The 13,598-nt window shown below is 47.0% G+C and overlaps 1 protein-coding gene across 1 annotated transcript in view; it reads left to right on the top strand.

The window, feature by feature from the left end:
• The window catches only part of LOC144115837 (glutathione hydrolase-like YwrD proenzyme), an 82,929-nt gene that overhangs the window by 50,966 nt on the left and 18,365 nt on the right, over positions 1-13,598 (top strand). The window contains exons 3-5 of the mRNA XM_077650339.1: positions 3,074-3,200; positions 5,676-5,867; positions 13,146-13,552. Of these exons, the coding sequence (XP_077506465.1) occupies positions 3,074-3,200; positions 5,676-5,867; positions 13,146-13,552 (726 nt within the window). The remainder of the gene's footprint in view (positions 1-3,073; positions 3,201-5,675; positions 5,868-13,145; positions 13,553-13,598) is intronic.

Below are 13,598 nucleotides of genomic sequence, written 5' to 3'. Positions count from 1 at the left end.
CCGGGGTTCAAAGTCGGAATCATCGCTTCACCAGTGCAGTCGCTCTACCAGCTGAGCTAACCGGGAATTTTTTTTCTTTATTATGAGGTAACCAGGACAGCTAGCATATGATAGCACGAGAGTGAATTGATCACTAACTCGAAGTGGGAACAGTGGTGCTCAAATTTTTTATGGAATCCCTCAAGGTGGATTAGATTTGTAATATAGGAGTAATTAATTATTGGCATCCACACAAGCGCGTTCATACAGCTGAAAATTAAAGCCGAAAGGGATTCCCCTAAAACATTTAGCCAACTCTGTTCTCACTTCGAGTTATTGATCAATTCTCTCGCCGTCCCGGCTAGCTCAGTTGGTAGAGCGACTGTTCCGCTGAAGCGGTGGTCGCGGGCTCTAACCCTGGAGCAGGAAGAATTTTTCTTGAACTACGAAAGGTTTATAGCTTTCCTTCGTAGCCATATGACTGCACTTGAGTGGATGCCAATGAGTCAAAGATACTGAACGAAGTTAATACACAGTAAATTTAAAGATGAACGACAGCGACTAGGGATCATGAAATAAACAACAATCTGCACTACACAAAATCTATCGTTGGTGACTGGAATTCATGCATGCTTCAGGAAGGTATTATAGAAGTAATTTTATGCCGTCTTCGCATTGGACAAACACACCTTGCATATAGCTTCTTACTGGCAAACGGAGACAAACCTTTATGAATTATGTGCAGACGAAATCACGGTAAACCCACCTTTATACTCATGTCTGAACTAAAAAAAGTAAGGATGAATGCTTTGAATTATTTTACACTGAACTCATTCCTTTCTGCCCATTGTAGCAATAAAGTGAAAATTCACTTGATGATTTGTCCCTTGAATCAAAGTTTTTAAAGGAAACAAATGTTTTAAACAAAGCAAAGTTACAATGGTTTTGTCGTTTAAGCACAAAAAACGCACTTTAACCCTATGTTTGGCGCATGATAACCTTAGCCGCTTATTATGTGCCACAAGCTAAATTCAACTTTACTCATGGAATGATAACAGCCGAAACACAAGGATATGTGATTGTGCTTTGCTCGGCACCTAGCCAAGTTTGAATCAGCGGGAGCGACAAAGCTGATTCATGTGCCACAGAAGGCCGTAATTATACATCGCAGCATCTAAGTGCACCGCGTAAAAATAGCATGAAGTTTGTACGGAAAGAACTGCGAGCCAAATGGCAAGATTTGTGGGGAAACGTAATAAAAAAAACACGTAGAAAGCCGATCCTCAAGGAATAGAAATCATGTACTCTTCAAGAGTGCTTCATGAAATTAGTTTTATGTCGTTTTCGTGCCAGCCACGCCCATTTAACAAACAACTGCATTCTCGCAAAACAAGAAAAACCAAAAAGGGAAATATGCGGAGAGATGGACACCGCATACCGTGCACATTGTGAGCCCAGTGCGCTATCTACTGGACCATCGCTACAACTGATGCAGTCCTCTGAATGCGTCGTTTATATATAGAGCATGAAATAGGATAGTGTAGGTCAGTCGGGATTTCTCAAATGCATCGGTATTATTCGTCCAATGTGTCACTGTTTTATAGTCGTATGCTTCCACAGCAGTCCATAGCAGCAGCAGGAGGAAAACGAAAATTCGGCCGCACTATACATAGGCTGGAATAAAAGCAAAAACTAGTGCTCTGACTCCGTGAGTCAGTCTAGACAAGGCCACTCAGCTGCAAGGCTACACAACAACGAGCACACTAGCAGAGCGTGGGGATCGTTTGTTTCAGGTATGTGTCATAAGTTGAGGAATCAAAGACCTTTAAAAATGTTTTCTCCCCTCTGCATAAAACGATATTCAAAATAGGCCGCCACCTGCTTTCTCTCTCTCCATCGTTACTTTCCTCTCCACCTGCGATCGAATCACTAGAGAGCCCGCTTCGATGGAACTGTACTTCAAACAATGATTATAGCGCACCACGCAACTCACACTCATACAGGGTTCTTAAAGCGTAGTGCACATATCGCCACATTCTTAGCTGCCGATCTGCCAATTTTCATGCCGCTATGACTTTCTTGAAGCAGCAGTCTTGGTCTACGCACGGACGGTGATGGTGCGCTTGTTGGCAAACAACCTTACCCATTTTTTTTTAATTTCTTGCGTACTATCGAACACTCTGATTTCAAAAGGCCCCAATTTCAAGCAGCAAACATTCCATCGAAGTCTGTGACTCACGGCTGAGCAAAGCAACAGAGCGGGGCTAGAAGTAATCTCGTTCGTCCTTCCTTTCTCTCTTTGCTTATGAGGGTTAAACATTTAGTGCTTGAAATCAGCACAAAGCAGCTTCATCCCGAAGTAAGTCATCTTTTCGCTGACCAAACTGCGTCTTCGGAGACTAACAGTCGTGGTTACTCACGAAAAGGCGAAAAACTGCTTAGAGTACATTGAGGCTCAACAGCCTGACGAGCTCACAATCCCGGTTGCGTATACTCAGTTCAGATGCCTGCGCATTGTCTTTTGCGCGCGCGAAGAGTTCAGACGCACCCGATTCGCAATGGAATCGCCCACACGTGAGCTGCCTGTTTCAAGTTGCGGCGTAAGGTGCCCATTATATGTTTGGCTCTGCGGTAGTGGAAGATGCCGCCTGACTGGGCGGAGCCTTGGCAGCTGAGCGGACGCGCTAAATCTAGGCGGCCTCTGACAAAAGAGACATATGCAATGGATGGATGGATGGAGATATATGCGTGCAAATACGGCCATAAGCGCTGCCAGAGCTGAATTCGTGTTTAGAGGGAACCATACCAGAGGAATATGAGCGGCGTTTCTCCCATGTACTGGCCCTACCAGGGAGGCAATTTCTAAGTTTATCGCGAATATGCGGGAGAGCTTTGGTTGTGAGGCTGCCGCTGGCACCTGTGAGCGGACGCGACAAGGCGAGCGACGCCACCTGCCGACTCCAGAGTACGCCCTCAACTTTTGAGTGGTTCAGAATCAGCCTGTCCTGCTGCTGTCGGACCATTGCTTAGATGGAACATAGATTAGCATGTAAAAGAAACTTTCACCAATAGGAAATTCACACCATATCTGCAGCGGTCCAAGCCCGGCCTCACTGACAAGGGAGTTGTTCGCTGCCGGTGCAGATAGCGGCATGGAGGCTACCGTACCTGGTGCCGTCAAAGGCTGGTTCGACACCCTGCGCCACTGTGGCAGTGGACGGGTAAGCGCCTTCCTCGCTATGACGCCTGTTGCACATACAACTTTTGGGGTCAGGTCATCCCGAAGGCCCCTCTTCTCGATCTGCCATGAGCTGTCACGCACTGCGTAAAGTGGAAGGCAACTTGTCGACTATGTCTTGACGAAAGAAGGCAGACTTGGTGTGAAAAGACGCTTGAGTGCTGCCCATGCATCAGTGCTTTGTATTTTCGTGTTAAACAGTTTAGAGGTGGATACGCAACCGATACAAACTTCTGTCGTGCTCATACCCGGAAGAGTATAAGGGTGGAAAAGAAAGGCGCGCAAAAAATCTTCCCAAATGAAGCTTGGACAACGCGGCACCAAAAACGTTCGGTAAAACTACAGAGTGCATGCAGTTAATTTTGAAATTTAGGATGGCTACGTAGGGTACTCGCTTAATCTAGACAACATGATTTTTCGACAGACAAGAATTGATGAACAGACCCCCCAATTACAAGTAAGGACACCTGAGGGTGGGGCTTTCTTATTGTTTAAGACCTGTACACAAAGAATTTCAAGGACGCAGCCGTATTCGACACCCGACTGCGCGGGAGACATCTGTTCACGGCTGCTCGAAGGACAGGAGAGAGTCCAGGCACGGAGCTTCTCCACACTCTGCTCGCTGTCCATAGACCACCTGCCCTGAGGGTCGTGAATAATGTTTGTAGCATGACGCCTCGCTTTGTAAAAGTAGGTGGTGATAATGAGCAAATCACTTCATTTTCAGCGCATGCGCCTTAATCGCCTTAACGCACGTGGTTATCTCTATGCGGAGCTCCAAGCATTAAAAATGAGGGCTAGGGCGCTGTTACATTTATGAGGCGTGTGTACTGGCGTCTTTGATTTAAACAGTGTAATGCGTTGGCGGGCATCTTACGCTACCAATGACTACATGTGCTACTAGAATTCGGTCTATTGCTCTTTAGCTTTTCTGACCGAGATGCAATGATGGAGGATATCAAACTGAAGTCGTGAGTGCTTTTCGGTGGCGTAAGCCACCGCGGTGGCTCAGTGGTTATGGTGCTCGGCTGATGACTCGAAAAGACGTGGGTTCGATCAAGGCCTCAGTGGTCGAATTTTGGTGGAGGCGAAATGCTAGAAGCCCATGTACTGTGCGAAGCGAGTGCACATTAAAGAACCCCAGGTGGTTTATATTAAAGAACCCAGGTTGCCCTTCACTACGTCGTCCCTAAAAGCCTGGGTCTCTTTGGGACGTTAAACCCTCATAAACTAAACTTTCCGGTGGATAATAACCAGCAGTCCCCCTAATTTGGGATTGCTTCAATAGCTGAGAAACAAAAGGCAGGCACACTCGTAGAACACAGTTTCACAAAAAATCCGACCAGTAATGGAACCCATCCTTTCTGCCAGATGCAGTGGAAAAGCAATCAGTTAAGAAAAGTGGCGACAGAAATATAACAGTTCGAGGCGACAACAACTTACGCTCGAAATAAGATGGTCGATGCAGCGCGTACAAAGCACTGAAGCTGTTGCGTAACACCGCCGATATCGCAGGTGATTGATCACTTTTATGGCTGGCTGCTGCGAGTGTGCAAACAGTACTTTTATCAAACTTTAATATGATAATCCATCATGGCGGCTTAGTGGCTACGGCGTTCCGCTGCTGATCCCTAGGATGCTGGATTGAGTCACGGTGGCGGCGGGTGCAGTTGGCTGGCGAAGAAATGCAAACATATTTCCGAAGCATTTCACCGCAAAGAAGCCGACCAGCTGGGAAGGAAAAGCTTGTAGCCATTTTATCACCGGTGGGTACCCGGCGGCACTGGGGATCGAGCCTCCGCACCTTCCACATGCGAGGCGCATTCTCAAATGCCTAGGCCACCACGGCGACCACAATTACTGAGTTATCCTTTTTTGTGCCATCGTTCTGTCTCTACCGGTCCGCGCGAGGCACAGGCTGGGTATCTCAACGGCCGCCATACCAGGGCTTGAATAGACGGGGTACATATTGCTGGACTCGACTTAAAAAGCACTGTGCTCGGTCGCTCGGAGAAAAGAGCCGCTTGTCCCGCATGATATCATGCTGACAAATCGGTTAAGCATTAATATAACGTGTTGAAATCAAGTGCGAAACCTTTAATCAGAAATTTGTAGATTATCAATAGTAATGCGTATTTTTTTATGATGTATTTGTCTGGAAGGCTTTTTATTCGCTTGCGTGAAGCCGGATTGGCAAAAATTATTGTGGGACTCAGGAAAGAAGGAAGAATAAAGTTTCCAACAAGAATCAAGCATTCGGGCGCTCAAAGTGAATCTCTCTATGCGAATCGGAGCGAGCCATGTCAGAGACCAGTACCGAAGCACTGGCGAGCATGTGGTGGTCGCTATCTTCCTTGGCACGATCATTTAATGCTGCATTAGCTTCTTCGCGATTATGCAGAAATTTGCCTGGGAAAAACTGGGAATTGATTTCAGAAGGCGCATCTCGTGCACACAGGTGGGGATGCGAGAAGTGCTGGCACCAGCGGTGCGCCTAGGGCGCGGAGGCTTTCCGGTGGGCGTCAGGAATGCGTCTCAATGGTCAACGTACGAAGTCAAGCTGCGCGGCCTCGTGGGAGGCCGCTTCTTCTTGCCCGTGCCCTGGGCAGGACAAGTGGTGTACAACGCGCCACTCGCTGACCTTCTTGAGGTACGCTTTGGGTATGCATGCTTGAGACTGCTGCATTGTCTAATTATAATGATTACAGAGCTCCAAAGGGTTGTCAGGATTTTCGCATGTATAGACACAGAAGCAACACCCCTTTTAGAGTCGTCGGCATAAAGCACGGTCATTTGTCTCAGAAAAGTTTTTCGCTCAGTGCCCGCTGCGGTTTAAGGGCCGCTGAGATCAATTCGATCTAATTTATCTTCGTAGTGCAAATCAATTGTTTGGATCCTTATCGCCACGCTGATGTCTCTTCGGCAACAAACGAAACACTGCTGGGAAAACTGTATTTGTAAATTGAACTTCTTTTTTCTGTGTCAGTATTGGAAATGACTCCTTTATCACCGTGTGGAAGTGAATGGCAATGTGGCCTAGGCTCGGAGATCCGCAGCAGAAACGAAAGCAATGACGTCACCATAGCCAGCTCTGAAAAGCTTTCGAAGCCGGCGATACGTGTATTTCATTTTTGGACTTTTCTATCCTATCATATAAAAGCTCTGGTTTCATTGCAACGAAGTAAATTAGCTACGTTAGGCAACGTGCATGGTCTTCAGGGGCCCTTTTTAGGGCATAGTTGCTCCTTAAAATTTTAAAATTCTACACACCACTTGGCATTTAGTCTAACGCCAGACACCGCGACCATGAAAGAAGCAACTCTGTTCGTTACCTGCTTCCTGATGACGTGAGTGACGTTAACCCGTGGCTGGAAATTGTCATGTTAAACAGACATTCAGGGGAAGGTTGAACGGTAATTTTGCTCTGGCAAATTACTAGCATTTTTTTAGTGTGATGAGAACAATCTAGCTAAACAAGTGCTGATTAAATTTCCAATTTCTTTACTTCCTCTCGACACAATATTAACCCATGGGTGGCGTTGCGCGGGTGAACATGCCTCCAGAGCCTGTAGTAGAAATGATAAACCTTGGTCGTCGAACCATGACAGCCACAGAAAAAATATGGTAATTTCTACCTCGACATGGGCAGTAATGTAGCAGGGACAGCTGCACTGATGGTGGTTGTGTGTTACACGTAAAACTATGAGTTCATTACGCAAGGCGAATGTGAGTGCTCTACTGCCTTGCAGAATGAAGGTGATATTGTGTGTTCCTGTTCAACGACGCATACCACTTCCTGATTGCTCGTGAAATACAATCCCAAATAAAAAAGAGCGGATCCATCAGTGCATGTTCATTGCTAGGATCTTGTCTATGCAAAGTCGGTTTCTCATTGCTGCCGGAGTAGAGCCAAAGAAAAGACGCTGCCCAAGCGAGGTGGGCCCGAACTCAATGCACAATGTGCCGCGAAGTGTGTTACCCGAAAAGCATTCGGATAATACTTTACAACTGCAGGATTGGTGAAGAAGGAATTGCATCACGTGATATACAGCGTGTTTTAGGGAAGGCGAAGTAGTTTTAAAACGTATGGTAAACTCTACCTTGCGCTATCATGCCTGTAGCCGTGGCGGGCGATATAAATTTTGTTCCAGGCAGTAGTCAGCGGACTAATTGGCCAGCACCTGTTGACATAGCAATTATGATATTTCGGTGTTCAGTTGTAATCAGGAAACTGTATGGGATAATCAGTGCGTCCGATATTCATCTTTGACTCTGGGAAAATGGAATTGCCTGTGGCGCAACAGTGCTCGGAATGTCAGCGCTCCAGACGCGCACGCCCAGCGCCCAGTGGTTGATGTCACTCGGAGCTGAACGCGTCACATGCATCTCTCGCTTTTAGCGCGACAGCGTTCAAGGTCCCATTCGGTGGAAAATTGGCCGTCGTCCTATCGATGTCGGGTGTTGGAGTCGCGAAACTATGGATTGAAAAAAAGGTTTTATGTCGCATGTCGAGCGGCGTAATTGAAAAGTGATTACACCATTACATAAATTCGAATTACAGGGTCACAACATAGCTCAAACTTCCTTACATCATATATATATATATATATATATATATATATATATATATATATATATATATATATATATATATATATATATACTTATGAAGGGAGCCAACATTCACCGAAACCGAGGTGCATAGGGTAATGTTTAATTTTTGAAAATGTGTAGTGCTAATCAGTTCGATATTAATACTTGGATTAATCTATCGCTTACAGAAGATTACTTATAAAGCAGCAGAAAAAACAACCAAGCCGCCGGTGGGATCCGAACCAACGACCTCCGAATATCGCGTCCGGTGCTCTTACCAACATAGCTACGACGACGGCTGTCCAATCTGCTGCTCTCGCGGGTATTTATGTTTATTGGGTGTAAGCGAACCTTCAGAGTCCTCACCAGCGCCACCGTCGTCCACAGCGGCGGACGTAGCACGTCCTGTATTACCGCGAGTGTGACGTGGAACGTTATCTAACGGCTAGGGCGGAAACTGTGCGAGAGCCCTCTTATGCTACCTATGGCATCAAGACTGCCAGAACCGAGACCCTCGTTAAGCAATTAGCAGACAAGGTAAAGGAAATGAGCGACTCGTTTTGACAAACTTATGAGTCCCGGAGCCAACAGTCACCGAAACCGAGGTGCATAGGGTAATGTTTAATTTTTGAAAATGTGTAGTGCTAATCAGTTCGATATTAATACTTGGATTAATCTATCGCTTACAGAAGATTACTTATAAAGCAGCAGAAAAAACAACCAAGCCGCCGCTGGGATCCGAACCCACGACCTCCGAATATCGCGTCCGGTGCTCTTACTAACTGAGCTACGGCGACGGCTGTCCAATCTGCTGCTCTCGTGGGTATTTAAGTTTACTGGGTGTAAGCGAGCCTTGAGAGTGTTCACCAGCGCCACCCTCGACCATAGCGGCGGACGTAGCACGTCCTGTAATACCGCGAGCGTGACGTAGAACGTCATCTAACGGCGAGGGCGGAAACTGTGCGAGAGCCCTCTTATTCTACCGATGGCATCAAGACTGCCAGAACCGAGACCCTCGTCAAGCAATAGCAGACAAGGTAAAGGAAATGAGGGACTCGTTTTGACAAACTTATGAAGGGAGCCAACAGTCACCGAAACAGAGGTGCATAGGAGAATGTTTATAATTTTTTAATGTGCAGTGCTAATCAGTGGGAAAAATAATACTTAGAATAATCTATCGCTTAAAGAAGATTACTTAGAAAGCAGCAGAAAAACAACCATGCCGCCGGTGGGAGTCGAACCCACAGCCTCCGAATATCGCGTCCGGTGCTCTTACGAACAGAGCTACGACGACGGCTGTCCAATCTGCTGCTCTCGTTGGTATTTATGTTTATTAGGTGTAAGCGAGCCTTGAGAGTATTCACCAGCGCCACCCACGAAAGCAGCAGATTGGACAGCCGTTGCCGTAGCCCCGTTGGTAGAGCACAAGACACGATATTCAGAGGTCGTGGGTTTGGATCCAACGAGCGGCATGGTTGTTTTTTCTTATGCTTTGGAACTAATTGTCTAAGCGAAAGATTAATTCAATTATTATTATAGCATAGATTGCCACTACAAATTAAAAAATACAAACATTCCCCTGTGCACCTTGGTTTCGATGGCTGTTGGCTTCATTCATATGTTTCTCAAATGAGCCCCTCATTTCATTTGCCTTCTCTGCTAATAGCTAAACGAGGGTCTCGGTTCTGGCAGTCTTGATGCCATATGTAGCATAAGAGGGTTCTCGCACAGTGTCCGCGTTCGCCGTTAAATGAGGTTCCACGCCACACTCGTGGTATTACAGGACGTGCTACGTCTACCGCTATAGTCGAGGGTGGCCCTGGTGAACACTCTCAAGGTTCGCTTACACGCAAAAACATAAATACTCATGAAACAGCAGATTGGACAGCCGTCGCTGTGCTCAGTTGGTAGAGCACCGGACGCAATATTCGGAAGTCGTGTGTTCGGATTCCACCGGCTGCATGGTTGTTTTTTCTACTGTTATGGAAGTAATTTTCTTTAATCGACAGATTAATCGAAGTATTATGCTACCATAGAATGGCACTACAAAGTAAAAAAAAATAAATACAAACATTCCTCTGTGCACCTTGGTTTCGGTCACTTTAGGCTTAATTCACATGTATATATATAAAGTAAGTTAATTGCGCTGAAACGAAAGTTTTGCACTTAGTGAGGAATTGAACGCCTGACCCTTGGATTGCGCGTCAGGCAATCGCTATGCCGAGGCCACGCAGGTACACTTGTACGGCTCGGATAATGCAGGGTTTTATACGCATGTCATATAGTCCTTCACATATTGTGATAGCTTACAACTGCATGCTAAGAGTATGTGCGTGGTTAGAGAGGCACTAATTAAAGGGATAGTCATTAAATGGGTTGCGAAGTCCACCAGAGTCAGGGATTATGTACGCGAATATATCCTTGTGTCAAGTGACATTTGTGTCTCATGTTGTCTGGCAATATTAGTAGAGCATGCGATTCGGCAATATGCTAATGAGATCAAGTGAACTCGCTGATGGGACTATTAAACCTATCGCACCATACCCTTAAAGGCGGACTACAAGTATCCCCCAAGTTCTTCCTCCGGCTCCAGCGATCGCAAGCGGCGTGCCTCGGCCACCGTTTGCTGCAACCTCCTCGCCTGCCAAATGTAACTTGTAATCACCAGCGCCGAATGCAGCCGCGAAGCGCGAAAAAATAAACGGAAGAGGAAAACTTGTTAGGTCTGGAAACCACCGGCATGACTTTCTTTCGGAGTACTGCATCATTTGCTGCCTTAATCTTTCCGCCAGTTAGCGCGGCTGCAGCTGCATTTGGCCATTTTTCGGCGGCTGAGAAAGTCTGCATGGTTACCGCGTATTTGAACGCGGAACAAAACTTTACTTCAGACCGTTTTGGAAGATTTTAGGTGTGGACACGGCGGCCAACGCTGTTCTCAGATAAAGCCCTTCAGCTCCTCCAAGCGCCAAGAGGCGCGCTTCGCTCAGTGACCTGTGGCGTAGTATAGCGGCAATGCTTTTTTAAAGGGAATAGGCGCTTTTTGAAGGCTATTTTATGTTCTGATGCCGTTGAAAAGAAGAAAATGCTTTTTCGGCATAGTTTTCGTAAAGCTTCGCTTTTAACTCCATTTTTGTGAAGCAGCTGCCTCGAGCGCGCTTAGATGATCGCGGAGAAGGCGATAAATTTTGGCTCGTAATTTAAGCCTGCTACACGAGAAGGCGCCAGCGCATTGATAACCAAGCATTAACCGTCGCTCGTATAGTTAGTTTTTTTTTATTGACATGGACCGGTTACTCCTTTTGTACACAACTGAAGGAAAACACGAACTATCAATATAACGTTCAACAAAGCGCAGTTACAACACACACAATCCACAAGACAAATAACAAAATGGACACGCCAGAAATGCCAACATAAAAGAGAAACATAAGCTATAAGTAATGATATTACGTGTTCACATGAAATGAGGATATACTGTAAGCAATGATGTAAGCGTTGTTGGCTGGTGCGTTAGTCCGCCCACTCAATTGTTCGCCCGCACCACGCCCAATCGTTTGTTCGCTGTTTTCTCGTTAGCTACTTCCTCAAATCATTCCAGCATTTCGTCCTTCTGTTGTCCCCCTCGCTGCACCATGCCTTCGTTCACCTGCTCATTATCTCCCTCCTTCACTCAGTCTTTTGCTCGTTTGTGATCTGACCGCTTGTTCGCTAGATTTATTTCTTTGACATTCTTCCATCCACCTGCTCAAGCGCGCTCATGTTTTGCGATATGCTATGCCCGGCTTCCTTGCCTAAATTTACGCCAACTGGAAAGTGAGAGAACTTCCCTTATCACGTTTACACCGTAGTAAATTTTAGTTGCACATGATTTCCCAAACAAGTACGCTGAGGGCGTCAGCTGTGCACATATTGGTCGGAGGTTGCTTGGATGTCACGAAAGGGCAATCATAAGCCCGACATAAACAGGCGGCGTGATGCAAAAAGAAAATGTAGCACAGAGAAGCGACGAACCACGGCATTGCACCAGGTGAGATTCTAGAGTCCCTCGCGGTGGGTGGTTACTTTTTGGGTCGTTAAAGCATGTGCGCTATATCTTCACAGAGTTCTCTGATGAACCTTTTATCGTAAGAGGCTTGCAACATTGGCTTACCCCACGCTTGCTAAAATGCTGGTTCAAGGCACCCGCTCGGGTTAATTAACAAGGCATGCTACTGCGAACCACTAATTACAATCATCAAACCAGTCGTGTCGGTAGCTGTAGTGTCATCCCCCTTACCTTCGCGTCGTCGTCTCAAGCTGCGACCAGGAAACTCAAATATCAGGCGTCATGTGAAATTAAAGGAAGAAATTACAAGTAAAGTCTATATACTGCAGCGAAAGATAAAACAAGAAGCAACAGGCGGCGTCCTGGAGGCAATATGGGTGGCCGAAAACAGTCTAAAAGACCCTGAATGGCTTTAAAATCTTTTAGAAAAACAGAAAAAGATCGCCATGACCTTATGAAGTGCCTTGCTCAACTCCCTGTCACGCCAGCCGCCCGAAGTTAGTCTACGCCGGCGTTGGTGGTGCATAACGCTTAGCTCCAGTGGCACCGCCTAGCCATTGAAAGCTGTATACACACGAGCGCTCCACACTTTGATCCTTCACCGCGCGCCGTGGTATCCGTGCAGCATAGTGGGAGCATGGAAAGGAAGTGGCGATTACAGGCTAACGCTGGAAAGAGCGGTGAATCAGTTCCACTCTACAGAAGCGGATGGAGAACAGAATTGCTATTCCATATAACAGAATGGGTCTTGGTCCTTGCGTGCCCGCACTCCGACTCACAGGTGGAAGGGCTTGAGGCTTAGAGATGAAATACTTGGTTCATATGATGAAAACCAGCGGTCGAATGTGATGACAATATTGCTGATTTTTGTTAACTCAGGCGCACTGTCGACCACTTTGGTAGGTAGCGCTTTATAAATCAGGAATTGTATCGAGGAAGCACGGTGACTACACGAACCAAGAATAACACCGTTTGGACGTAACGCCTGAGTGGCCCTGCCAACATACATTGCATAATTATCTGGAATGCATGCTGGGGTCAGCTTAACTTTTTTTAGCACTACACAACGTAAACAACTGGCTTTCAGGTTCTACCATAATCTGAAGACCAGAAATTGTCATGGGTCGATTAGCGCTTACGGTTATAAGCACAGGCTTCACGGGCTTTAAGAAGGCTTGGCAGGGATACTCGAACTGTCGAGTGCCCTAATGACCTCTCTCGCTGAGATACGTAAATACTTCAGTCGCGAGCATCTACGACGAGCTATCGATGTGACCACGAATGACGCAGCGCCTGGGCCGTGACGGCGCGGGTGCCTTTTACGAGGGACCCGTGGCCGAGGCAGTGGCGACAGCCGTACAGCGCGCTGGCGGTGTTCTGACCCCCGACGACCTTCGCCGGCACCTGGAAGCGAGCTGCGACGGGCTGGTGGAGCCGGTCAGCACCACGTACCGGGGTACACGAGTGCACACGACGCCGCTGCCCAGTCACGGCAGCGTGCTCCTCGAAGCACTCAACATCCTTGAGCGTTTCGAGCTGCGCCAACTGGACAGTGCTGCCTATGAGCACCTAGTCGTGGAGGCGCTGCGGCTGGCACTTGAGGATGGCCTCGGGTGGGTGGCCCACGGGGGACCCGCACAGGACGGCAGGATGACCTCCAAGGAGCACTCGAAGACCAGGCTCGTGGATCCCGAGCGGTGAGAATAAGCAAGTCCGCGAAACCTGCTTCATCGGTAATTACTT

Source organism: Amblyomma americanum, chromosome 1 (assembly GCF_052857255.1).
Source record: "Amblyomma americanum isolate KBUSLIRL-KWMA chromosome 1, ASM5285725v1, whole genome shotgun sequence".
In the NCBI taxonomy this organism is placed as follows: Eukaryota; Metazoa; Arthropoda; class Arachnida; order Ixodida; family Ixodidae; genus Amblyomma; species Amblyomma americanum.
Note: the sequence above shows the minus strand (reverse complement) of the source record. Positions and strands in the feature narration are given on the sequence as shown.